This window comes from Lithobates pipiens, unplaced genomic scaffold, assembly GCF_037356315.1.
Source record: "Lithobates pipiens isolate NorthernLeopardFrog02 unplaced genomic scaffold, aLitPip1_a1.2 Scaffold_19, whole genome shotgun sequence".
Lineage (NCBI taxonomy): Eukaryota > Metazoa > Chordata > Amphibia > Anura > Ranidae > Lithobates > Lithobates pipiens.
The window spans coordinates 249,696,614-249,724,353 of record NW_027507764.1 but is presented as its reverse complement, the minus strand read 5'-3'; the positions used below and the strand labels follow the sequence as shown (position 1 = coordinate 249,724,353).

Genomic DNA, 27,740 nt, shown 5'->3' with positions numbered 1-27,740 from the left:
AGCCCAGTCCATGAACAGGGCAAGGAGGAGTTCATGGAGCAAGAATTGGTTGCTCCAGTGTGACCAATTCTCGCACATGCCTTTGCTTTGTGAGATCAGAGGGAATAATCCTGATGATTTCAGGAATTATCTCCAGATGACGGACCCCGTTTTCCACTGTCTGCTGACTTTGCTGTCCCCTTATATTAGCAGGCAGGATACCTGCATGCGGCAAGCCATTACTCTGGAGCAGAGGCTAGTTGTCATGTTGCGGTACTTGGAGACAGGGAGAAGTCTTCAGGACCTGAAGTTCGACAGGCATCTCCCCCCAGGCTCTGGGAATCATTATTCCAGAGACCTGTTCTGCCATCATACAGGTCCTGCAGAAGGACTATATTAAGGTAAGTTTTCTCCTTTAACATCACATTCTATGTATTTAATGTTTGCTAATGTATTGTATTTCTTTCATCGTTCCATAAATACCATGATTGGAATATGCTGTGCCCCTTTGTCCGCATGCATGCTGGAAGCTTTTAAATTTAAACTTTTTTTTTTGTTCTTCGTGCTTATTTGCCTTCACTAACCTTCCCAGCATACTGTTCTGGGCCCATACACCTCTAGCCTAGTCACTTAGCAATGTATTTTGTCAGCTCCATAGTATTGCTTTCCCCTAACCACTTGACCACTGGGCACTTAAACACCCTTAATAACCAGACCAATTTTCAGCTTTTGATGCTCTCACATTTTGAATGACAATTACTCAGTCATGCAACACTGTACCCATATGAAATTTTTGTCCTTTTTTTCACACAAATAGAGCTTTCTTTTGGTGGTATTTAATCACCTCTCGGTTTTTTATTTTTTGTGCTATAAAAGAAAAAAGACCGAAAATTCTGTAAAAAAATGAATTTTCCTTCGTTTCTGTTATAACATTTAGCAGATTAGTAATTTTTCTTCATAAATTTTGGCCAAAATTTATACCACTACATATCTTTGGTAAAAATAAGTACAAATTGGTGAATATTATTTTGTGTTTGTGAAAGTTATAGAGTCCACAAGCTATGGTGCCAATATCTGAAAATTGATCACACCTGAAGTACTGACGGCCTATTTCAATTCTTGAGACCCTAACATGCTATAAAATTACAAATACCCCCTAAATGACCCCTTTTTGGAAAGAAGACATTCCAAGGTATTTAGTAAGAGGCATGATGAGTTTTTTGAAGTTGTCTTTCGAACGCGTTTTTTTTGGGGAAAAAACTGTTTTGTGCTTAAAAAAAACAAACAGTAAAGTTAGCCCAATTTTTGCATAAAGTGAAAGATAAAGTTATGCTGAGTAAATAGATATCGAATATGTCACTCTTCAAAATTGCACATGCCCGTGGAATGGCGCCAAACGTCGCTACTTAAAAATCCCCATAGGCGACGCTTTAAATCTTTTTTTACTGGTTACATGTTTTGACTTACAGAGGAGGTCTAGGGCTAGAATTATTGCTCTCACTCTAACGTTCACGGCGATACCTCAAATAGGTGGTTTTAACACCATTTTCATATGTGGGCGGGGCTTACGTATGCGTTCGCTTCTGCATGCGAGCACATGGGGACAGGGGCGCTTTAAAATTTTTATTTATTTTTTTTATTGTTCATTTTACTTTATTTATTTTAGTTTGATTTTTGATCATTTTTATTCCTATTACAAGGAATGTAAACATCCCTTGTAATAGGAATACGGGATGACAGGTCCTCTTTACAGTGAGATCTGGGGGTCAATAAGACCCCACATCTCACCTCTAGGCTGGGAAGCTTGAAATAAAAAAAAAAAAAAAAAAAAAAGATTCTGGCTTTGATCATATTGGCGAGTTGGTAGAAGCACCGGAGGGCGGTGAGGGGATGGGCGTCTACGGCTGGGTATTGCAGGGTATCACCGAATATGGCTGGGTATCTCCGAGTATGGCTGGGTATCTCCGTGTATGGCTGGGTATTGCAATTTATGGCAGGGTATTGCAGAGTATTGGCAGGGTATTGCAGAGTATTGGTGGGTATTGGAGAGTATTGGCGGGTATTGGAGAGTATTGGGGGGTATTGCAGAGTATTGGGGGGTATTGCAGAGTATTTGTGGGTATTACAGAGTATTGCCAGGGTATGGAGGGGTTAAATTCGGTGAGCAGCGATGTGGGCACTGCAGATCCAGCCCACAGCGCTGCTGACACCGATCTCTTTCCCCTCCGCTGTACCGATCCGTCATTTGATGGAGCGATCACGTGGTAAACGGCCGCGATAAGCCGTGATCCGTGATGCGCCGGGTCCACTGGACCCGGCGGTCACGGATGCTCTCGTGTGTGCGCCCCAGGGGGCGCATGAGAGCAGAATTCTGGGAGGCCGTTAATTAACGGCCTCTCAGAGTTAAACAACCGCCCTGAAGCCGTTAATCGGCTATGGGCGGTTGTTAAGTGGCTAAACACCCCCTAAAATGTGTACAAATGTTATGTGTGTGCTTAAATTTGTGCAGAGTGCCAGAGGTTTTTTTTTGGTGGGCCAAACTCATTAGGAACCCCCCTCCCCCCAACTGCTAGGTCAGCTGATAGCAATCCTCTATCTGCTGACTTTGCCAAGCCCAATACACACTATACCTACCTCTTTTGTGGTCAGATTTATGGATGAATTCACCAAAGCATTTAGTGCAAGGCCCTGCCTCAATACTTTCAAATGCTACTGTTTAAAGTTTTTTTTTCTCCTATTATTATCTTGATAGGTAATAGCAGAATGTAAAAATGTTCTTCCATTTGTTCATTATTTTTATTTTATTTTTGTATTATGACACTTCTTACCTGTCAGGTGGGCTGCCAATAGTGTAAGTAAGGAGGGTCTGGCCAACGTATCACACATTATTTATGCATTCAGCTCTCAATGAAGTGGAGAGGGTTACCTGTCCAAAATACCCCCCCCCTAATTTTTTGCAATGCACCATCAGATGGGGGGGATGGGGGGTGAGAGATCTGATAAGGGGACCTTATAGTTTTGGCTTTAAATACTCATTTCCAAAAAAGTTATACTGATCTTGGCCAAAAATGTTTGTGTCTAATCTGCTTGCAATGTTGATGTGCAAAATGACAATTTTTTTTTCTTGTTTGACTCCACAGTTTCCTTCAACGCCACAGGAATGGCAGACTGTGGCCTCCCACTATGCCACCCGTTGGGACTTTCCCAATTGTGGAGGTGCAATTGATGGGAAACACGTCCGCATCGTCCCACCCCCAACTCGGGGTCCTACTATTATAATTACAAGGGGTATAATAGTATCGTGATGTTGGCGGTGGTGTCAGCTACCTACGAGTTCCTGTATGTGGACGTGGGGAAAAATGGTCGGATGTCGGATGGTGGAGTGATCGCGCAGACGGAGTTCTACTGGTGTCTCCAGAGTGGCAGTCTGGGCTTGCCACCTCCAGAGGAGAATGTGGAAGGACTCCCTTTTGTCTTCATCGCGGATGAAGCGTTTGCTCTGGGAAACCATCTGATGCGGCCTTTCCCGATGAGGACCCTCACCCCAGACCAGAGGGTAATTAATTTCTGGCTGGCCAGAGCCAGAAGAGTAGTGGAGAACACTTTTAGGATAATATCCAGCAGGTTCCACCTATTTTTGACTCCAATCCACATGGCGGAATATAAACTCAATCATATTGTGCTTTCGTGCTGCAATCTGCACAATTTTTTGAAGAACCACTCACCGAACTATGTGGCCTCAGTTGGGCCTGATGCAGACTTACCAGAAAATGCCAACCTGACAGCCCTGAAGCTGGCCGTCCTGGCTTGCCCCCCCAAAGTGCCCGTGAAGTCAGAGTTCTTTCAAACTCCAATAATCTTTGTTTTCATTTACTGCTTGGCTTTGTTTTAGGTTTTTTTTTTGGGGGGGGGGGGTTTGGGCCTTTTTTTACAACAGTGCAAACCCAATTTCTGTGCGAGATGAGGTGACAGTCTCTTCTTCAGATAATATTATTATGTTGTGGGTCTGCTACACACACACACCTTGTTTTTGTTGTTAATGTATGTAGTACATTACTGACAAAAATATTGCTCATGTTCAGCACTATGGCAGAAATGTGTGGGGTCATGAAAATGGCATGATTGGGGAAATGTAAAAAGCATTGTGGGTGTTATTTACTAAAGGCAACTCCACTATGCACTACAAGTGCACTGCAAAAGTGAACCTGAAACTGCACTTGGAGTGCAAAGTGGATTTACCTTTAGTAAATAACACCCATTGCCACAGAAAACAACAACTTTACTACAAATACTGCTTTTGCGTATTGAAAAAGGAAGCCACACATTGTTGATAATTAACATTTTTACTCAAAGCACATTCACATGTGCGTTTATAAAAGTGTTTTACAACAAACCAACATATTTGGTGTATATAGAACATTATTTTTGGTAACATTTATATAACTTGGCGTTTTTGTTTAAAGGGGTATGTATCAAAGCATAACATACAGAACACAGGAACTTAAAAAGTTCAACTTTGAAAAGTGAAGACAATATCAGACATAGTATGTACAAACTGTGTTGATATTGCCTTCATCACATGGGGTGTCACCTCTGTAAAAGCCAAATTTGTAAGATGCACACAAATTGTGAATCAGAAAGTGGCCATTTTCCTCCTGATTCCACACCTAATGTCAACATGTGCCCCATCATGAGGTATCAATGTACGTGTTTTGGGGGTGCAACCCCTTCATCTCAGCCACTTTAGTAGCAAGGACGGGGTTGCACCAACAAAATGCGTACATTGATCCCCCATGATGGGAGATAGCACAGCTTGACATTGTGTGAATCTTCCAAATTTGGCTTTTGTAAAAATATAAAAGTGTTTTGGAAAAATGAAAATGGATGCTAGCTAGTTTTGGGTCTTTCAGATTCTCCCTAAAACTTCAATGATGTTCTTCATTTTTTGTTGAACATCATTGATGTTTTGCTTGAGATTATCTAAATCGCGATTGCACCCCATTATCTCCCCAATGAGGATCTGGGCACTTTCACTGGTAAAATGCGATTCTTCTTCCACAACATCCACATCACCTAAAAAAAACAAAAAAAAAACACTGTGTATCATAAATATGCAGGCATACATTGATTAGCTTACCTGAAGCTGTGGTCTCAGACACTCCTTACCTGTTGTGGTGCCAATTTCGCCAATCTCTACAATCTCTCCTTCCTCCTCTGCTTCTGGTGTTGGTATTTCCCCTTCTTTGGGAGGTGTGGGGTCCCTGATGTCCTCAGACGTCCCGAGTCTTCTACTTAGCACACAGATATTTGAGGACAGAAATAGGAATATGAAACATTGCTTGGAAGTGTCATACAATTGTCTTTTTTGGCAGAGTTCAAAGGTGAAAAAATTATTTTTCACACTTTTTAAAGCTGTAATATTTACCTGTTGTGAGAACAAATGTAGTCAAGTGCAACTTGCCAAAACATCATCTTTTGAGTGGGCTAACGAACGATGTTTATTATGAATGATTGAACCCATGAACATGAAAGTGGGCATTTTAAACTGTACAACATTAAATAAAAGCACATGGAGCAGTATGCAAGCAATAATAATACGAACACACGAAAACTACTTACTTTTTTGAAGAATTTGCGTGATCCTTCTGTACTGATCGTTCTCCCTCAGTTTCAGGTCTGACCAATGTTTTCTCAGTTGATCCTTGGATCGTCGTACCCCAAAATTCTTCTGAAGACTCTTCACAACTTTAGTCATGATCTTGGCCTTTCTGAAATTTGGGTTTGGGTAAGGTCCATACTTCCCATCATAGTTGTTCCTCTTCAATATATCCACCATCTCCAACATCTCTCCAAAAGACATATTTGAGGCCTTAAATCTCCTCCTCCTGGATTAGGACGTTTCTGGCTCTGGCCTTTCCTCGTCCTCCTCCTCGTTAGTGGAATTATCATGCCCCTGCTGTGTCTCCCCACTGCGCCGAAAGAGAAGAGGGCGGGGAATAGACTACAAAAAACATCACGCAGAGTTTCATGCATGCACACTATATATAAAAACGCAACACGCGTGTGTCGTGCGTACGATCTGTGAGTGGAGGAAGGAGCTGAAGCACCGATCATTAGAACGAAGGTACAATTTTAACTTGGTACATCACTAGCCTATACTGCTTCTAGATTGAGGCTTATATTGGGACAAGATTAGGAGAGTTTAGCCTGACATTATTAGGGTTTGTCTTCTGTTGTGTCTTGCAGAGAAGATGGATCCCTTCAAGGAACCACATTTTCTGGAGCTAATCATTGATATGCTCAGGGAGCTGCCCTGCCTGTGGCAGATGAACAACCCCCTTTCTAAAGACCTAAGAAAGAGGAAGGCAGCGCTGGAGAAACTGCTTGGTTTGGTGAAGATCATGCTCCCCACGGCAGACATGACCTATGTGATGGCCCAAATTGGTGCCCTGAGGAGTACATATCTGAGGGAGCGAGAGAAGTTCCAGGATTCCCTGAGATCAGGAGATCCAGATGACATTTATGTCCCCAGGATGTTGTACTATGAGAGGCTGCATTTTCTGGCAGACCAGAGGGAACCCAGGCCAGCACTCTACAGTCTTCCTTCAAGGCTTCCTTCACCCACAGCTGAGGCTTTCAATGTCCAACCTGGGCCTTCCAGGCAGCAACATGTGGGGGGGCCCAGCTTGAGACAGGTATAGCATTGTTGAACATATTTATTGTCGTACATTTAATGATGTTAACTAGATGTTATTATTGATTAGTAAGTTGTGATTTAACAAAGTGGTTTACATATCAATAGACCGTAGTGACCAAAAATGATTGGGATAAGAATGAAAAATGCTGGGCTCAGAATGATAGTCTGTTCTATTTGGTAACATTTAATTTGCAACAGTCATGAGCACAAAATTGTGTGATTGATGACCAAAAAACTAAAACTATGTCCCATTTTCATACACAGAAAGACCTCAGCCGGGAGGAGGCTGTGGCAAGTGGCAGCCGGGAGGTCGACCATCGCCCTCCTCCTCCTCCACCTCCTGCCACAACTACAAGAGCAGAGCCACAGCCTGGAAGGAAGCCTGGAGGGAAGTGCCTAAGGAAGACCAGAGAGTGATGGCCTGGGTTCAGTCTGGTCTGATAGAAGATGCAGGCTCTTGTATGACCACAGCCTGGGGATATAGATGTCATCTGCTCTTCCTGATTTCTTGGACTTCTGGACCAGACTGTTCTCCCTTTACATATGTACTCCTCAGGCCACCAATTTTGCATTTAAAAAAGAATTGTTGTCTGCCCTGGGGGCCAAATACTTCGTCAAATTGACCAGTTTCTCCAGCGTTGCCTTCCTCTTCATTTGTTTATGACACCTAAATAAAGTTTTTTTTTTGGTTCAAGAAATACTATGTGTTTTACTTCAAAAAGGACAGTTTATTTGTGAGTAGGCAGGTACATTTCAAAAATACAAAGTCAAATTAATAACAAGGGGCAATAACACCAAATAACCTCCTAGAGATTAAAAAAGAAAACAATAAAATAAAAAGATAATAATGGAGTTGTGTTAAGCTGACGCACAAAGCACACCAACATTACGAAGATGACCAAAATGTTATAAAAGGAGATCTTGATCAAAAAACCAACCACAAAATTTACAGAAAAAAAAATCAAAAATGATTGGGAAGATCTGACGAATTAAAATATTGTATTCATGAAATCAGGAAAAAGAATAAAGAAATACGTTTTGGAGAAGTGGGTGTGAATATGAGCAGCAAAACAACTTCATTCTTGTAGCATTATAAAGAAAAAGAGAATGTGCTGCATTAAACAATTTTTAACATTGCAGCGTGACGAATGTGCTATATCAATTACGAACAGTAGTTTTACCTGACCGAGCGTCTCAGAATTTATTCTGAGCCTGCATGGTACTTTGTTCGTTGTTCTAGGCTATACATGATCGGAATTGACGCGCATCGGATCATGTTGTTGGAAAATTTTAAAGAAAAAGTCAGATGGAGCCCACACACGGTCGGATTATCCGACAATACGGTCCAATTGGACATTTGTACAAGGGCTTAGAAGTGACTCATGCAGAGAGCAGAGAGATAAAAAAGGATCCACACTTGGTGCTTTGGATTCAGGTTAGTGTACACTATACTGGGATTTGATCTATTCATTTTTCATGTCTGATGTTTACAACCAATTTAAATAAAATGGCTACATATTGATATAGCAACAGGAGGGGGGGGGGGGGCAAAAAGACCATAGAGCTGTATATAATCCAAGTGAAAATAATGTGTGTAATGATGTAATTGAACATCTGTGCAAATTCAATGAAATGTTTATGTGCAGCCAAGAATCTACAGGTACCTATATCAGTTTCTCTTTATAAATATTAGCATATATTCTTACTTGAAAATACCTTTTTATTTGGGTCTTTCTATTGGTGCTTTATATTTATTTCAATTATTACTTATATACTGTATATGTATTTTCTTAAGCAGTTACCCAAATGTTATTTTATTTATACTAGGGTTGCATCAAAACCATTTTTTTAAACACTGAGTATAAGTACCAATCCTTTTTTTTTAAAGTACTAGTTGATACAAATTACCAATACCTATCACCTAGAAAGAGTAGGTAGAGTGGTGGTTTTGGAGGTGGGGGGGGGGGTTGTTAGGGAGTTGGGTGAGGGCAGGGGGATTAGAGGGGTAAGTGAGGGCAGGGTAGTTGAGGGTGGGGTAAATAGGGATTGTGGGGGGGAGTTGGAATGGAAAAGGCTATGATCACTGGGGGGATAAGGATGGGGATGGGAGGGTCATTGGGAGACATGGGGGCAGAAGTGACTGGTGGAGGGAAGGAGGAGGCAACAGGCAGCAGTGACATCAGACATGGTACAGGAGACAGACTGTGGACATGATACAAGAGATGCTCAGAGACTGCAGACATGATCAGAGACTGCAGACATGGTGCAGGAGATGATCAGAGGCTGCGGACATGTTCAGAGTCTGCCGACATGGTACGGGAGTCAGTCAGCGAATGCAGACATGACTCTCCGTGGTCATCATAGGGAATAGAAAAGTATCCAGACATTCATTCACTGTAATCACAGTGGGGAACAGCTTAAGTTCAAAAACATGAACATTTCTGTAACTTCTGACCTGTATTTTTCTGTAGCATGATCATCGTCTTTCTTCTAATACATTTGCACTGCAGGTTACCAGCTGAGACCGCCTTCCCCCTCCCCGAGCACAGCCAAGCCAAACCCACCCCCTCCATGCACAGTCAAGCCGAGCCCGCCCCAGCACAGCTGAGCCAAGATCGCCCCCCACCCAAACACGTCTGAGTCCACCCACGCTGGCCCACAGTGGAGACCGCCCCCCGGCCGAGCACAACCAAGGTGAGTTGAGACTGCCCCCTCGTCGCTGTGCCAGAGCACCATTGAGCCAAGGTGAGCTGAGACCGCCTCCCTGCTCGAGACCAGCCTGCCCCTGACAGTTACTTTAGGCTGCCTTATGGGGGTGCCAGTCCCTCCCCCTCCAGGCCAATTACACCCCATAATTTACCACCAGGGACTGTATGTGTGCGGGAGGCAGGAACAAAGACAAAGCGCTGGGAGGAGGAGGCGGGGATGGCAGAGGAGACTACTTCCAAGTTGCCACTTCCTGCATTGGCTTCAGGTATCAGAGCATTTTTGTGAGTACCGATACATGCGAACATGTTTAGGATTGGCACTGATACCCATACTGGTATTGGTGAAACCCTAATTTATATTTTCAATATTTTTATATATATTGTATTTACATTTTTAAATTCTACTTAAACCATTGGGTGTCATGGGGGTTGTTCCATAGGCTAAGAATACTTGCTCTGGCAGCATTTACTTAGTGAATCAATAGTGAGCTCTTGTGTTTTTTTTGAGGGGATAGCTCGATTAAATAAAGAAAATCTAGAGGGGAAAGTAATACTGGGAGTATGCTATAGGCCCCCTAACTAGAGGGAGGAGGGGGGGGGCGGACCTACTATCACAGTTTGAATTTGTGGCAAGGATGGGAAGTGTCATTATAATGTGGATTTTTTTTTCAAAAGTTTTTATTGGGAATCAAAAGACAATCGTACAGATAATTGACAGTCAATTTTGATAATGATCTATTGAACAAAACAGTAAATTACATAAGTCAGAAACAAAGCAAATGGCTAGTATTAATGCTGAAAGACTATCCTTACGTGGTTGTAGAAAAGCTTTATAAAGCAGGAAATCTCACTTGGTGAGGTTATGAGAGACCATCATAAGTAAACACAGGCCTAAAGCAAAGACACTGGATGGATCTGTCTACGAGCCCCTGCTATTAAAAGTGAAAAACAAGAAAGGGGTATAACCGGGGTAGCAAAGGAGGGAGAGAAGGAAAGGGGGGGATGTGGATGGCGGACAGCGAGTCTTAGTGGTGGTGGTTCACGTAGGTGCTCAACCATTGTGTGACTAGAGAGAAGCATAGTGAATGGAGAATGGAACTTCCTTTCTTTAGTCCTTTGAGGATGGCTCGTCATAAGAGAACGTGAATTGCTCGAATGTGGCTTGGTCAGCCAGGGGGAGGGCCGAAAGAATGAAGGTTTGCCATCTGTAGAAGAAACAAGCTTTAGGTTTAGGTTCTTTGAAGTCTGTGAGAAGTCGTTCTCTAAATAAGAGGGTGAGGAGGTCTTTTTTGAGTTGGTTAATAGAAGGGCCTTGGGGTGAAATCCAGTGTTTAAGGATGCGCCTCCAGGCGATGAGCAGACATAACAAGGTCCAGTCTTTGGAAGAGCAGTGCTTGGAAGTCGCACCGAAGGAGGAGTCTTTGGAAGTCAGGGACCAAGGTAGCAGCAGAGGGTCCCAGTATCCAATCAGGAGTAAAGGGTCTTTGGGTAACTTCAGCAGAGTGACTTTGAAGATAAATGAAATGATCTTGATCCCAAACTGTAGAGATAGAGGGGCAGAATCGGTGTGAGAGAGGTGGTTTGGATACCTGACATAGAGGGCATGAGGCCCCCGTCTCGGTTGGTTTTGAAAGAGAGAAAAGGGATATGAGCCCGGTGGGCAATCTTGAGCAGGGTTCCTCTCCATATTTCGTTGGGGGTTAGTCTGAGTACTTTCTGTAGTCCAGTCAAAATTTTTTCCACTAGGTTGGGGTCCAGGAAGTCTACACCCCAGTTGGCATTGGATGAAGAGGATAGGGGCAGAGATAATTCCCACAAGAGAGGTTTGTATATATCTGAAATTTTGTATTGGCCACACTGCAGCAAATGATCTGTATAAACTTGGTTTAAATCTCCGAGATTCTTCTTTGCAGGTGCTAGAAAGGAAGCTGATGCAATGGTTATAGTAGAAGGCATGGGAAGGAGGTAGAGAAAAAGAAGCTGCCAAGGTTTGAAAGGGCATTGATTTCCCAGTATCCAGGTTGCACATGGAGGTCCCATTTTGGCCATTCCGAGAAGGATATGTAGTGAGGAACGGGTAGAAAATTGGCTGTCTTGAATAGGTAGGTGGAAGATGAATGGGGAAAATTTGAGGATTTTCCTGGTTTCTCTCCAGGCTATGGCCGTGTCCTGTAAAAGAAGGTTGTGTTGCTATGAAGGGGGAACAGATTTCCATCTGCAGTGCAGGAGAGCCACCAGAGAATAGGGGTGAGCCATTTCAGATTCCAGGCTATAGTTGGAGTACCGGGATGATTGGGCTATCCAGTCAAGACTGGTCCTTAACAAACATGCTAGGTTGTACAATCTTATGTTTGGTAGACTGTTGCCACCGTTGTTCCTAGGAAGGTGTAATTTTTTAAAAGCTATAGGAGGTCTCTTGCCATGCCAGAGAAATTTCGAAATTATGGAGTTAAGGGATTTCTTGTGCTTTAAGAGTAGCGGGATAGTTTGCATAGGATACAACAATCTGGCAAAGCTTATCATTTTTACAAGGTGGCACCTTCCCAGGAGCGAGAGGGGGAAATCCATCCAGTTAGACAATTCCTGAGAAAGTTTATCAAAGAGGGGTGGGTAATTAAGATGGCACAGAGAAGAGGGTAGTTTCTTGATCTTTATTCCCAAATAGGTAATGTAAGAGGAGGCTACTGTGTATGTGGAGCGTTGAGCCCAGTGAGGTGTGGTATGTTTACCAATGGGGAGAATTTCACTTTTAGAGTTGTTAATACAAAGACCCGAGCAGAGCTTGAAATCGTCAAAGATGTTTTTAATGGTTATGATATCTTTGGAGGGATTGTCCATAAAAATAAGGACGTCATCAGCAAAGAGTGAGGTGCATAGTTCTGCATTGCCGATCTTGATACCCTGCAGGGGAGCTGTGTGGGATAAGTATCTGAAGAGGAGTTCCAAGGCAATGTTAAACAGAAGGGGAGATGGGGGCAGCCCTGTCTGGTCCCCTTGTGGAGGTGGAATCCTTCTGAAAGGAGACCAGCTGCAACCAGTCTAGCTTTGGGTGATGTATACTTGGAGTCAATGAGGTGGCAGAAAGGGCCTGTAAACCCAATTTTAGAATGAGATAGTGATAGCCAGTCAAAACTTACATTATCAAAGGATTTTTCTGCGTCTAGGGTAATGATGGCGTAGTCACCTTTAGGGTCTTGTTTGGCTTGTTCAAGGGCCAGTAAAACTTTGCGAATATTCAAAGTGGCTGTGCGCCCTTTCATAAAGCCAGACTGGGCAGGATGTATGAGATCAGGGAGGATGACAGCAAGTCTGGAGGCCACTATCTTCGACAGGATTTTAACATCCAGATTGAGCAAGGAAAGGTGCCTATAAGACCCCGGCTCCAGTGGATCTTTGCCCTTCTTAGAAAGGAGCTTGTTGACAGCTTGGTTACCTGTTACCTGTCAGAAGATAGGGGCCACCTGCCCAGATGTTCGAGTATACCGAGTGGAGGGTAGGGGCTGTGATGTTAAGGATGGTTTTGTGAATCCGTCCCGGCCGTGAGCTTTAGAGGTATGAAGGTCGTGGATGGTGAGTTCTATTTCATTGAGTGAAATAGGCGCATTTAGGGTCTCTAATTGGGTGGGTGAAATAGTCGGCAGTTTCATTCTCTAGGAAGGATTGGTCTTGATTTTCGTCTATTGGGTCGAGGGCATACAAGGCCGTGTAGTATTGTAGCATGGTTTTGTTTATGGCCAGAGGAGTGGAGTGGGTAGTCCCAGTGTGATCACATAAGGAGGTGATATGAGTCGGTCGGGCCATGCCCTTGCAAAGCCTGGAGAGGAGCTTACCGGCCTCATTTCCAAACTTATGGAGAGTGGCATCCAAGTGTGCTTTTTTGGTGAGTTCAAGCGTGTCTGTCCATGTATTGATGGTGGATTTGGCAGCTAACCATTTGTCTCTGTCAGCAGGGGAGTCTGAGGTAGCGAGGGTTCGTTGTGCATGAAGCAATCTATCACTAGCTAATTTAAATTTTGTCAGGGCGTTCCTTTTGAAGGAGGTGGCATAACATATGATCCGACCCCTAAATTATGCTTTACCAGCATCCCAAAGGAGATTCGGATCCTCAGCGTGAGGGGCATTGGCAGTGGAGAATTCTGACCATGATTGTTCCATGTATTTACGGAAATCAGCATTATTTTGAAGGAAGGAGGGAAAGTGCCAAAGATTGGGGTGGGGGGGGGGAGATCTAACTTGTCCAGCATGAGAGATATCGGGGCATGGTCCGAAATGGCTATGTCCCCAATCTCTGAGTCAGAGACTAGAGGGATAAGGTTATCGAAGCCAAAAAAATTGGCGATTCTAGTAAGGATCTTGTGGGGGTTAGAGTAAAAAGTGAAGTCCCTGTCTGCCGGATGTGTTAAGCGCCATAGGTCTGTAAGATGTAAGGAATCCATAGTGGAAGCAAACAGAGTGGGAGTGGATGGAACATGTCCCGGTGTGGGATGTTTGAGGGAGGATCTATCCTCTGATGGATGCATAGTATCATTAAAGTCTCCCCCGACTAGGTGGGGAAGATGAGGGGTGGTAAGAAGCCATGAGGAGAGTTTGCAATAAAAGGTTTTATTGGGATTGTTGGGGGCGTATATGTTGGAAATTACCAGTTCTTTGAAGCTTATTTTAACCCGGATGAAACAAAGCGCCCTTAGTCATCTGTGTGTGTGGAGAGGATTGTGCAGGGGGAGGTTCTTGTGGATCAGGAGGAGGACACCAGCTTTCCGTCCAACTGATTCTGCTCCTAGGACCGTTCTTACCCAAAGTTTCTGCATGCGGTCAGAAGTCAGATTTTGGAATATGGGTTTCCTGTAGTAGGGCTATATTAGTTTGCCTTTTAAGGTGGCAAAGAATCTTCATTCTCTTGTTAGGAGATCGAAGACCCTTCACGTTCCAAGGGACTACCTTAAGAATATAAAAAATAGCGGGAATACATACAAAGAACTTGTAACTTTAACAGTACATGATAGACAGGAGAAGTATAGCTTCATCAAGGGAAGAAAAGGAATGTATGTCCATCAAGCCCTTAAGTGGAGGGTAGTTAGAGATGCATAGATGAGGACTAGGGAGAAGGGAGGGAAGGAGGGGAAGACACGGCAGAATAAGCCAACTAAATAAATCACACATTCGAGTGAACTTCTCTTTTTTTCACATGAGTTCACTGTGCAATGCGGCTCCTCATATAGGACACTGCATGGAAAAAAAGAAAAGATGCCTGAGCGCCCTAAGGAGGCCAAAGAAGCCTGGGAGAGTCCTGGAGTGCACAGGGAATGAGGAGCCAGGGATATTACACAGTGAGACCATGGAGGAAGACCGTAAAAACAAGAAATAACATGACAGGGATGTAAGGCTGTTTAACTAGAAGCAGCGAACTTGAATACAACATTTGAAGAACAAGTAAAAATGAAGGAAAAACCCTGAAGTCAGGGATCAGTGGCCAGAAGAGAACAGGGGGTCACCGTAGAAAAGATCATAAGCTGTGGGTAGAGTACCAAAATCAATGAATGCAAAACAAGTCATATGACCTGAGAAAGTTGTGTAGATGAACCATGGTGGTAGAGAGGATTTCAGTGTAGGGAGCTGTGGTTGTGGTGGTCCGGAGCTGAGGGCCAGAAGCGTTTGGGGGAGTCTTTTCGTGGGCTTCTCTGTTCCAGAGATCGGAGGCTGGAAGCCAACTTGGATGGCGTGTGAGGATGTGCATCTGGCATCTTTTTAGAGACTTCGATTGAGTAGTCAGCAAAGATTAGAATTTTAATGCCGTCGATTTGGAGATTGATGGAAATTCTGGAGAATGAGGGCCTTGTCAGCATAGTTGAGATACTTGGCAATGATGGGACGGGGAGATTTGTGTTCAGCATTGAACAAATCCATGAGGTGTGCATGTTCCACTGTGAAAAGGCCTGAAAGACCCATGGCCTCCGGAATGCATTTTGAGCAAAATTCAGAGAGAGCTGCCGCAGGTAGCGACTCAGGGATGCCAACAAATCGCAAATTGCTCCTTCTGGATCTATTTTCTAAATCATCCAGTTTTTGGATAATGTATTGATTTGTTTTGTCCTGCGACTGTTCCGTGGCTTGTGCTTGATATAATTCATCTTCTACCTCTGATAAGCGGTGTTCCACATCATTTAATCTAGAAGTATGTTTGCTTAGTTGGGTTTTGATCTGCTTCATACCTGTATTAACAGCCTTTTCCACCGAGGCTGCAATCATGGGGGTGGGGAGGGCTGCCACCGCATGTGCAATACGGTCCGTGTGCCCATCGTCTCCGGCAGGGGTAGAGACACAGTCTCCTGGCATGTTTAGGGGAGTAGGTAGAGGAGCTGACCCCATGGAGGAGCGGGTGGAGGAAGCGGTGTTGAGCTGTGAGGAACCTCCGCTTACCTCCATGCCCACCGTCTGCATGTCCGCCGCATTTCGTGGGTAGGCCGAAGCCGGGGGCTCGATTTGTGGCCTGCCCGGAGGGGCCGCCGCGGCCGCGCAAGATCAGCCCCCCGTTTTTTTCTAAAAAGTGGTCCATCTGGTGCGGGGAAATGAAGGGGACACCCGGTTGTGGCAGGGAGGCATGGGGGGCCACTCAGGCCAAATTTACAGGCCAGTTAGGAGTCCTGCTGCGGGAGCTGTGCAGAACCGGAAGTGGCGATAATGGGGATTTTAATTATCCATACATATACCTAGGCGGAAGGAACTGCAAATTAATCTAAAGCTTGCCATTTCCTAAATGTCTTGCAGGACACTTTCATGGGTCAGATGGTAAATGCACCAACAAGAAACAAAACGTTACTAGACCTACTGATTACCAACAATACAGACCTGATCACAGATGTGGAAATAGAGGGCAATTTAGGAAACCGCGGTCACAGGTCAATTTCAGTATAAAACACACAAATAGGAAACATAAGGGGAATACAAGGACACTGAATTTTCAAAAGAGCCAACTGCCCTAAACTACGATCCTTGCTAGAAGATACTAAACGGGATAAAATCTTAGGAACAAATGATACAGAGGAAAAATGGATATGCTTTAAGAACATATTAAATAAGGATATTAGCCAGTGCATCCTAATCAGAAATAAATTTAAAAGAGCTAATAAAAGTCCTGGGTGGCTTAACGTAAAAATGCATATAAAAGCAAATGAGAAGGCCTTTAAAAAATACAAGGCTGAGGGTTCATCATCAACATTCCAAAGAATGAAATGTCTCAAATTATTGTTATATACCCGGATCTACCATATCCTTCTTACCAACACTAAATATTCAAAATAATCGATACCTAATGTATTTTTTACCAGAGAGAGAGAGAGAGAGACCCCTGATGGGAAGGGGAAATTATTAATTAACAAGGAAAGGTTATTTCTTCCTGTGTTTGTTTAGTATTTAGGAATATATTGTGAGTGCTTTAATTCTATAAGTGCCAGATAATAAGTCCTTCCCCGATCCAGGTACATATATTGACTAGATAGGTGAGTGATGAGGGAGAAAAAAAATTGATAAACATTTTTGATAAAATTAAGAATCCACAACCCCAAACCACAAAATGTCTCAAATAAAATGTAAACGTATCTCATACCATCTAATTCCCCCCAAAAAACGATTTTCCCTAAATCTGGTCATTCTTGAATATTAATGTACTATGGTGATTTTTAATCTATTTGTGTGCATTGTGTCTTGTGCGTATATGCATCTGCCTGCCATTCCCACCCTCTTCCACCCCCACTATTTCACTATTCCCAAATGTGTTATTGGGTGAATAGATCCTATTATGTATAGCTTGTGTATCCTGATTTAATTCATTGCTCTGTTTAAGTGCTCAACCCAGTGAGGAAAAAACAAAAAAGCAAAAGGGGGGAGGGACCCCCTCCTCTCCCAACCCTAGTGATTCTTAGTAGGGCCTTAGTGTTATAGTACCTTTTTACCCCTAATCCCATTTATGTGTGTTGTTCAAATATGCTTCTTCATTCCCTTCCCTTTCCCACCCTCTTCCCCTATTATTCTGACTAAGTTGCTGTTTTAGAGCGTGTATTCCCTATTGATAGGGTTGTGTATCCTACCATAGTGTCAATAAAAGAGAAGAGAAAAAAAAAGTAAGGGGGTATTCAACCCCAACCCCCTACCACCCATTATATACCCTTCTATCCCTCTCCTCCCCTCTTTCTCATCCACCAACTAGCCATCTCCTAACCTCCCATCTCAAAAAATAAAAAAATGTAATAATTCTCTCCACTTTAAATATTTTTCCCTATATTGTTCTCAGTCTATAGGATGGTATCCCCTCCCCTCGATCTTCTTCCCCCTATCAATTCAATCTACTCCTGTTTTCCTCTTCTCCCACAATTTCTCCCATCTACTCTATCCCCTATTATTCCTCTTACTAAATATAAGGTGGTAATTACTTCCCATCTAATTTCCCTTATCTGTTTAACTCCCTTCTATTTTTACCACCACTTTAATAGGGAATGTTTTTAGGGAGGGTACTTAAGGGAGAGAGAACTTAAGGAAACAATAGGGTATCTAATCCAACAAACAATATATCCATATCATATCATAATCCTAATCAATCACCTTCAAATTGTCGAGAGATTCCATATAGCAGTTACAGACATCCCATTGCCCCCCCCCCCCAACTTTAGTAGTTCAAGACTTAATAACCCCAGTCCTTGATTCTCTCCCACCCCTCGGTTCATACATCATATATAATAAATCAATTCATTGTAGTAGTCTGAAAATATTAATAGAACTATGTGTTCGTCAGCAGTCCGATATCTCATGATCTGTGTAATCTAAAGTCCCTAAAATCGAAGTCCCTAAAATTCTCTTCCGCAGGCAGTGGTTTCAGCAGGGCACATCGATAAAATGAAAAAACTATTAGATAGGCACCTGAACGACCACAACATACAGGGATATACAATGTAATACTGACATAAAAGCACACACACAGGTTTGACTTGATGGACTTGTGTCTTTTTTAAACCTCACCAACTATGTAATGTAACTATGTAAAGCGGCATTAATTAGCAGTGTACCCCTTTGCATTATACAGTGACAGAAGGGCTTTGGGGGTATATTCTGGTTAGTAGATCAGGGGTTCTAGACCATCTCATAAGCAGTTTATTGCCCACTTTCTGAACTTTTTTAATAGATGGTAACTTTGTGTGCTAAAACAAAAAAAAATTATATTTGGCTTTGTGTAGTCCCAGACTTGAATTGTAGGGAGAGTCCATGGATAGTTGAGTAGGCCAGGGAGAGAGAGTGTGTCTGTTTAGGGATGAACCTAAATATGTCTTCTTGGAGGCAGTAGTAGGACACAGAAAAACTAAATTGAGGAATTTATTGAAAAATTGGTAACATCTGGTTGTATGCTACCCTTCAGGTCTGGTGTGGATTGGTCTGGAACTGTATTGCCAGCAATTTAAATATCATATAATTTCATATATATATATATATATATATATATATATATATATATATATATATATATTCATGTGCGGGGTGGGAGGGATTTAAACAATGCTTTGGGTTCTTGAATTGCTTTTATTGAATTTAAATGACTGATTATCTTTAAGGCTACGGTTTACAGGCAGACTAAGGAGAACCCCTGGCAATATGTTTAAAGGATTTTTTCATTTTCATTGTTGCACTTTAATCATCATTAAAATCAGTTCTCCTGTAAAAAAAAAAGTAAAAAACAAAACAAAAACGAATTTGCATTGATATATGTCCCCCAGTGCAGTACCCAGACCCCCATACCCTTTATGGTCATTTACTTGCATAATGTATAAGCCTTTAAAATGGGGACTCTTGATTTTTTTTTTTTAAGTAGGGTCCCATAGACTTTAATAGGGTTTGCCATTCGGGTCGGAAGTTTTTCTCCATTCAGGAGTTCTGGTGCGAACTGAGCAGGGGGGTGTTCAGCCCATCTCTAGTCAAAAATTATTTGCCTGCTTTTTTGTCCATTAGAGGTTCATCTCTCTTAGTTGGAGTCAAGTGCTTGCTTTATCTGCTTCATTATCCAATATTTCTTTATCGTACATCACAGGACACAGAGTCATAGCCATAACTATATTGGTTAGGTGATGGACACTGGCACACCCCAGACAGGAAGTTTACTCCCTATATACCCCCTGCCCTTACTGGGAGTACCTCAGTTTTTTCACCAATGTCTAAGATGTTGGTCAGGAGTAAAGATGTGCTGTGCTAAACTCCACTGGAGTAATCTTTACTGGGGCAAGCTATGCAGCCAGATTTATTCAAAGTGTCTTTTTAGCCAAAATGAATGGTACCCGGGCCTCGTGGTGGAAGAAACAAGGTTTAGTCTGTAACGCTTCTCTTTTTCGAGAGCTGGACCCCGGGATCCAGTGCTTTGGTTTTTTCAGCCATAAAGCTTCCTGGCAGGGTGCTATACTGGTCCAATGGAGTGGAATCCCAGATAAAAAGGGGCCCGATCCTTGAAGGATTTATAACGGAGCCTGCCTTGAGGGGTGAAGATTGGGTCTGTTTGGTTTACCACAGAACCCTGCAGCAGGATAAGGTAAGTGGGATTTTTAAGTTCTTATGGGTTTTCTCCTTTAAGTAAATGATGCCATGCCTAAAGTCCCCACCGAGGGCTGTCAAGAGCACATCCCCCACCTGGGCTCCCCTCTCCAGAAGGCAGAGGGAGTCCAGAGCAATCTAAGGTATGTTGCTACACTTCCTTTTACACTGCTGTAGACGGTGGTTCTCCTTTTCTGTCCTCCTCTCAGGTAGCATCGGCTCTCCTCCTCTCCACCATCCTCCCACATGTGGAACCGGTCAGATTGGAGGCCGCACGTGTGGGAAACAATCCCTTTTGAAAAGACTGGGGGGTGCGGTAGGAAGATGGAGGAGGATAGGGGTGTGGATTAGCACAGCGTCGATGTGCTTTAACATCTACACGCAGGACTATGAAGGCTTTAAGTTCAATATTTGCAGGCTGCATTTAGCTGACGGAGGGACACAGAGCAGACGGGGGCATGTGAGTGTGGTGACACAGGCATTCCTCAGGCACGTCTACTGTGAATCAGGCTGAGCGTTAATAGCAGCGGCAGTTGCTGGACTATTTGCTCAGCAGTGGGTGCGCTTTTTTTTGTCAGTACCTCTGCATTTGTGCTTGGCACTATGGTTGGCAGAAGGGGAGGTGCAAACTCCCAAAAAAAAGGCCCAAAGGTGTTACCCTCAGGCTCTGAGGACCCTGGTCTTGTCTCTGCAACACAATCCTCCCCTGAAGGAACTGGGGGGGGGGGGCTGCTCAGAGTGAGCCATCGGGTTCAGCAAGTGTTGCTATTGGTTCCAACATTTCAGCCTGTCTATATTACTGAGGATGTTTTCTCCTCAGCCTTGGTGGGATTGGAAGAAAGGTTAACGGCTTTAATCACATCTTCCCAGAGTGGGAGAAAATGCGATAGGTCCCATTCTACCACCCAGAACCCTTAAACAGAGGAACAGTGGGAGTGAGAAGATTAATTCCTTTCGGGGGATTATGAAGAGGCTGATGACTCCTTTTCCCAGGGGTCAAGTGTGGATGAACCTCCTTCAGCTTCACAATCTGAGAAATTGCTGGTGAAATCTCTTACTGAAATGGTCCGCTTCTTGTTTGGGTTCACTAAAGCCTCCTCAAGCTTTGTGCGTGCTTTTCTGGTCCATTCATTGCTGGACCAACTTATGTATTCTGAGTGGGATCACCCAGATGAGCATTTTTCCTCCCAAAAAGTTTTCAACACTTTTTCTTATGGAGGAAAAATGTACTAAAAATTGGGGTACACCAGCAATTGATGCTGCTATTTGCTCTGGGAGTAAAAGTTTGACTTGTGCGGTTGACAACGCTAAAATGCTTAGGGATCCAACTGATAAGAAGTTGGAATTCCTGTTAAACATTTTTTCTTTGGCAGGTTCAGTGGCTCAATCTGCAGTTACAGCAATTGGGGTATGTAAATCCTTGAGGGACCAGTTGAAACAGGTGCTCAAGGCTATCCCTGATCAGCAGGCCCAGGATTTAGCCGAGTTGCCAGGGGCTTTGTGTTTTGCAATTGACACAATGAGAGATTCTATTCTTCAGACCTCTCGCCTTATGCTTGGGTTGGTGCATATGCCTAGAATCTTATGGTTGAAAAGTTGGTTAGCCGAAGCACCATGCATATAGCTCCTGGCTGGTTTTCCTTTCTGCGGTGAAAGGCTGTTTGGGGATGATTTAGACAAATATATCCAAAAATATCAATTGGAAAAATTACCCTTTTGCCAGTTAAGGAAAGGAGTAAACGTCCCTCATTTAAACGGGCACTTTCTCCAGGGCCAGGGGCATTAGCCTCCAGGCAGTCGCGATGGCCTCCTCTGTGAGGTTCAAGAGGTAAACCACAGAATAAACTGCAGGGACAAAAGGAAGTCCTGGGGCAGGAAGCCTACAAGACAGACTTCTGTTGTTCGCAAGGGTCTGGCAAGAAGAGTTTCGAGACAGATGGGTGGTCTCCACAATAGCTCTAGGATACAGAGCTTCATTCGTAGCTATTCCCTATGCTCAGTTTCATTTAAGACTACTGCAAAACTATATCCTGCTTGGACGAGGAGGTCCCAGCACTTTTTCTAATGCGTCTGTCGCCAAAGGTGCGCCAGAACCTCTGTTGGTGGAGGATATCCAAGAATCTGCAGAAGGGGAAATACTTCATGCCAGTTACCTGGAAGGTGGAAACATATGCCAGCCTTTCAGGTTGTGGAGCAGTCCTGGAAGAAGCGACTGTCCAAGGAAAATGGGTCCAGGACTGAAAGGACCTTGCCCATAAGCATTCTAGAGATTCGGACAGCATACCCCATAAGTTATTACCTGAAGTCTTGGAGGCTAATTCATTCGCCCATAGATGCCCCACCAACGTTTTAATGAGGAAGGTATGGCAGAAAGCAAAGCAAAAGTTGGGTTATGTGGGAGTAACCGATTACACTCCCTTATGGCATAACCGCCATCTGAGTGAAGTAAACAAGATAGATAGATCTCTAGAATGGGACAGACAGGGGATTAACAGACTGGTGCACTTATATGAAGGGAATGTAATGAAATCTTTTGAAGATATTAGACAGGAATTTAATATTTCAAATAGGACGTTTTATAAATATCTACAGTTGAGACATGGAATTCAAGCCCAATATGGGTCACTCGCTATTGAGCGGACTGAAATCCCCTTGCTTCAGGGACTTATGGCCCGAAGGCAAGTAAAAGGCCAGATCTCGCGGTTATATACGAAGATCAGAGGAAGGATCTTGAAAGGTGAGGGCCCAGCTAAGAGCAGACAGGGCTGGATAGGGAACGTAGGCCCGATAACCCAAGAACAATGGGATGAGACGCTGGAGCAGGGGAACGTGGTCTCTATATCTCCATCCCAGCGAGTGTCCCATTTGTTCCTTATATATAGGGTATATTATACCCCCTATAAGCTGTGGAAAATGGGTAGGAAACCTAGAGACGAATGCCCCAGATGTGGGGCATCGGGAGATCTCTTCCATATGGTATGGAAATGTCCAAAATTGTATAGCTACTGGTTAGAAATATCTCCATCCCAGCGAGTGTCCCATTTGTTCCTTATATATAGGGTATATTATACCCCCTATAAGCTGTGGAAAATGGGTAGGAAACCTAGAGACGAATGCCCCAGATGTGGGGCATCGGGAGATCTCTTCCATATGGTATGGAAATGTCCAAAATTGTATAGCTACTGGTTAGAAATAGTTCTCAAAATAAACAGGGTTTTTAAGACCACCCTGAAACCTGAGGCCAGGATTTGTCTATTGGGGATATTTGAGGAGGATAGAATTTCCCCTCTAACTAAACAGTCCGTTCTGAGGTGTTTGTACCAGGCCAGACGGCTGATAGCAATAAATTGGCAAGCCAAAAATCCCCCGGTATTTAGACAATGGGTCAACACAATCAATTCTACAGTATGGTGTGAAAGAGCAATGTTTATAAAACAAAACAACATAAAAAAAATTGGGATATTATGGAACCCCTGGCTGACCAGCATGGGCTACCCCCTGTATAGGTCTACTGAGAAGGCGGACTAGCTCCTGCTTGGTGGGCAGGAGGTGGGGGGTCCCCTTCCCCCTCCCTCCGAATGGGCTCTCTTGGGGGGAGCCCTTGGGAGGGGTGGGAGGCCTCTTTGCCTGTTTCTTCTCTTTACCTTTTTTTTCCCCTCCATGTTGTTTGGTGCCCATCACTATCCAGTTGAGACCGGTATGATAGGTGCCAGCAGTGTGTGCTCGAAGTGAGGTGGGGGGGAGGGTGGTTGGGACGGGGGGGGGGGTTGAAAAGGAGCATGGCGCGCTTATGGTAACGGGTGTGTTGGACGCAGCTTCGCCACTGAATTGCCTTGTATGAAACAAAGATCTTTTTGTATTGTATATAATATTGTTACAACGTTACTTTGTATTTGAAAAATCTTTAATAAAGTAGTATCAAGTGAAAAAAAAAAAAAAAGAGAGATTCGGACAGCATGCTTAGCCCTAAGGGCCTGGACATTCAGGTTGCGGGATTGTGCAGTCAAGATTCAATCCGACAATGCCACAGCAGTGTCTTATATCAATCACCAAGGGGGCACCAGAAGCCAAGCAGCCCAGGGAGAAGTAAACCATATCCTAGCCTGGGCGGAAAAACATGTGCCATGCATATCGGCAATCTTAATTCCAGGGATAGACAATTGGCAGGCGGACTACTTGAGTCGCCAGCAGTTGTTTTCTGGGGAATGGTCCCATCACAGTGACATCTTCCTGATCATATGCCAAAGATGGGGGGGGTCCCGGATGTAGATCTGTTTGCATCCAGGTTCAACAACTAAGTCGACAACTTGGTGTCAAGAACAAGGGATCCGTTCACGTGCAGAAAGGATGCCTTAGTGACCCCGTGGGATTGGTTCTCACTGATTTATGCATTCCCTCGTATTTTTCGCAGGATCAAGCAGGAAAGGAAGTCGGTGGTTCTTATGGCCCCAGCGTGGCCCAGAAGGTGTTGGTATGCAGAGATTGTAAGGATGGAAGTAGGGTGCCCATGGACCCTACTGCCATGTCCAGCCCTGCTCTCGCAGGGACCAGTATTCCATCCTACCTATCTACAAATGCTAAATTTGATGGTTTGGCTATTGAATCCCAAATTCTGAAGAGTTGTGGGCTTTCAGGGTTTGTGGTATCTACCTTGATTAATGCAAGCCAGCTTCCAGAGTCATTTATTATAGAGTCTGGAGGGCATATGTTTCCTGGTGTGAATCTTGGGGTTGGCATCCTAGAAAATATGCTATAGGTAGAATCCTTGCCTTTCTGCAAATAGGATTCAAGATAAAGCTGGCCTTGAGTACCATCAAAGGCCAGGTCTCTGCCTTATCGGTATTGTTCCAATGACCACTTGCTTCACATTCTCTGGTCCGTAGTTTCATACGGGGGGTAAAACGGCTTAATCCTCCGGTTAGGTCACCCTTGAAACCTTGGGACCTGAATTTAGTTTTGTCGGCTTTACAAAAACAGCCTTTGGAGCCGTTACGGAATATTGATCCTTATGACAAGGAAGTTTGTTTTTCTGGTTGCCATATCTTCTGCAAGAAGTTTATCAGTGTTGGCTGCTCTTTCTTGTAAAGAGTCATATTTATTATTTGCAAGGATAAAGTGGTATTGCATCCTCAACCTAGCTTTCTGCCAAAGGTGGTGTCAGGTTTTCATCTAAACCAGGATATTGTTCTATGTTCATTTTTCCCAGAACCCTGTTCTAAGGAAGAAAAATCACTACATGCTCTTGATGTAGTGATAGCAGTCAAGGTCTATTTGAAAATGACTGCTCAGATTCCAAAATTGGATGTTTTGTTTGTGTTGCCCGAAGGTCCCAGGAAAAGACAGGCAGCGTTGAAATCTAATATTTCTAAGTAGATTCGGCAAGTAATTGTTCAAGCTTATGGTTTGAAGAAGAAGGTTCCACCTTTTCAAATAAAAGCGCACTCCACCGGGGGTGTTAGTGCTTCATGGGCAGTGAATCACCAAGCCTCCATGGCTCAAATCTGCAAGGTCTTCAGTCCATACATTCACCAGATTCTATCAGGTGGATGTAAAAAGACAGAAGGATATCGCCTTTGGGCGCAGTGTGCTGCAGGCAGCAATATAGGTCCTCAGATCTGACGGCACCCTATTTTTTGTGTCTCCCTCCCCTCATTGCTCTGGGACATCCCATATAGTTATGACTATGGCTCTGTGTCCTATGATGTATGATAAAGAAAATAGTATTTTTATAACAGCTTACCTGTGAAATCCTTTTCTTGGAGTACATCACGGGACACAGGGGCCCCACCCCCCTTTCTGGTATACACGTGTATTGCTTTGCTACAAAACTGAGGTACTCCCGGTAAGGAGAGGGGTTATATAGGGAGAAAACTTCCTGTCTAGGGTGTGACAGTGGCCATCACCCAAAGGTGGCCTATATAAACCATATAATTATGACTATGGCTCTGTGTCCCGTGATGTACTCCAGGATTTTACTGGTAAGCTGTTATAAAAATCCTATTTTTTATCCCAAGGCAGTTATTTTTTTATAATACTGGAACCGCCATTTTCTTCTTTAATATAATAAAAGCCTGAAAAAGCCTATTAAACCCTGAGTAGATTGGTGAGAGATGTAGGTGCCGTACGCAACTGAATATACTAATATACAGTGTAGGTGTATGTCAGCCAAAAAGATCGGTATGATTCAACGGTATGATTTTTTCTTTTACAAATAATCAGAAATAGTTGGACACAGGTTAAACTGCCTTTTAAAAATTCTAATTAATTTATTGGATCAAGCCATTGGGAGAAGTATACCCATTATTATATTAATGTATAAGTAAATGTTACTAATACCAATACATACAGTATCTTACCTGGAATGCTGCACAAGATTTGATTGGATAAAGGTAGATATGACTGAGTGTGATTGGCTTGTCATTTTTAGATACATTTCCTCTTCCTTTACAAGCACAAATATTCTCTGCTTCAGAAAATCTGGAAAAAGTAGGATTTGTGGGGGCAATCACATCTTCTGAGATTTTGCCATTGATGCTGCTGATTTGTTCTGAATTGCTTTCTTTTTGAGACTGGTTGATTCTGGCAATCTTTTCAACATCATAAATTTTGGCAGTACAATATGATGATCTTTTAATGAATGTGTTTACTATAAACTTTAAAAATACTTGAGCATCTTCAAATGTAGACATAAAACCAAATGATATTCTGATTGAGCCTGTTGGCCGGCCATTAACGATATCCATGTTATCACCACATATATGTCCAGCCTTTGTGGAAAAAAAAATAGCAAAATATTATTCAATTTATATAGCTTATATATATATAAGTATTCTTTTTAAACAATTTCAATAACCAAACTAGTCATCAGTGATTAAATTAAAACTAGGGATAATTGTGTCCTAAATAAACATGTTGTGGTCTATTTTTATCTGGAAATGCAGTGATGAAATCAATAAGCCATCTTCTACCTATAGCCATTAGGTTAAGAACTTGAGGGTGGTTAAACTTGATGTCTATATGAAGACAGAAACTCCCAGCCACGACGCAACACTAAAGTTAAATTATGTATATAGGCTACCAAGAACTAGTACACAATTTTTTTCAATCACGAGAGTCTGTAATATATTTAAACTAGAAAATCTGCTAGCTGACAAAACTGCTAGTTGACAAAATATTTTGAAATATGGTGACAATCCATTACAAAAAAATTTTCAGCTTAAAGCCCCCTCGTTCAGGTCCGTCTGCCAGTCTTTTAGGCGGACCTGAACGGACGATCCATGCAGGTCTATGGATCGACGGATGTCAGCGGTGACATGTCGGCTGACATTAGATCTGCTCTGATCTGCTGAATCCAGATGGATGGGAACCCTATTTTCCATCCGTCTGGTGGATCAGATCAGATGAAAATAGACAGGTGGTCTGTTTTCATCAGATCCCCCATAGAGGAGTGAGGAGCTCTGACAGGTCCATCTATGCACAGTGAGCAGAGACAGACCTGTCATCCGCCGGCTCAGTGCGGATCAACAGAGCAATCCCTGCAGAGCAAGTGGAGCCCGTCAAATTGGACAGCACCATGTGAAAGGGGCCTAAAAGAGAAATGTGGGATTTAAAAAAACAAAACACTCATACTCACCTAGGTGGATGCAGTCCCCCCCACCCCCCCTTACATTGTCATTCACTGGCTTTCTGCTCTGCCCCTTCAGTGCTCACTGGAGCACTGAGTTGTGGAGGCAGTGGAAGTGGCTGGCTTAGGCTCTCTGAGAGCCTTAGCCAGCTGCTATTTAGCAATCTGG

At 43.3% G+C, this 27,740-nt stretch overlaps 1 protein-coding gene across 1 annotated transcript in view; it reads right to left on the bottom strand.

The window, feature by feature from the left end:
• MOCOS (molybdenum cofactor sulfurase) overlaps positions 1-27,740 on the bottom strand; it is a 752,911-nt gene that overhangs the window by 195,015 nt on the left and 530,156 nt on the right. Inside the window, exon 8 of the mRNA XM_077491912.1 lies at positions 26,304-26,714. Coding sequence (XP_077348038.1) covers positions 26,304-26,714 — 411 coding nt within the window. The remainder of the gene's footprint in view (positions 1-26,303; positions 26,715-27,740) is intronic.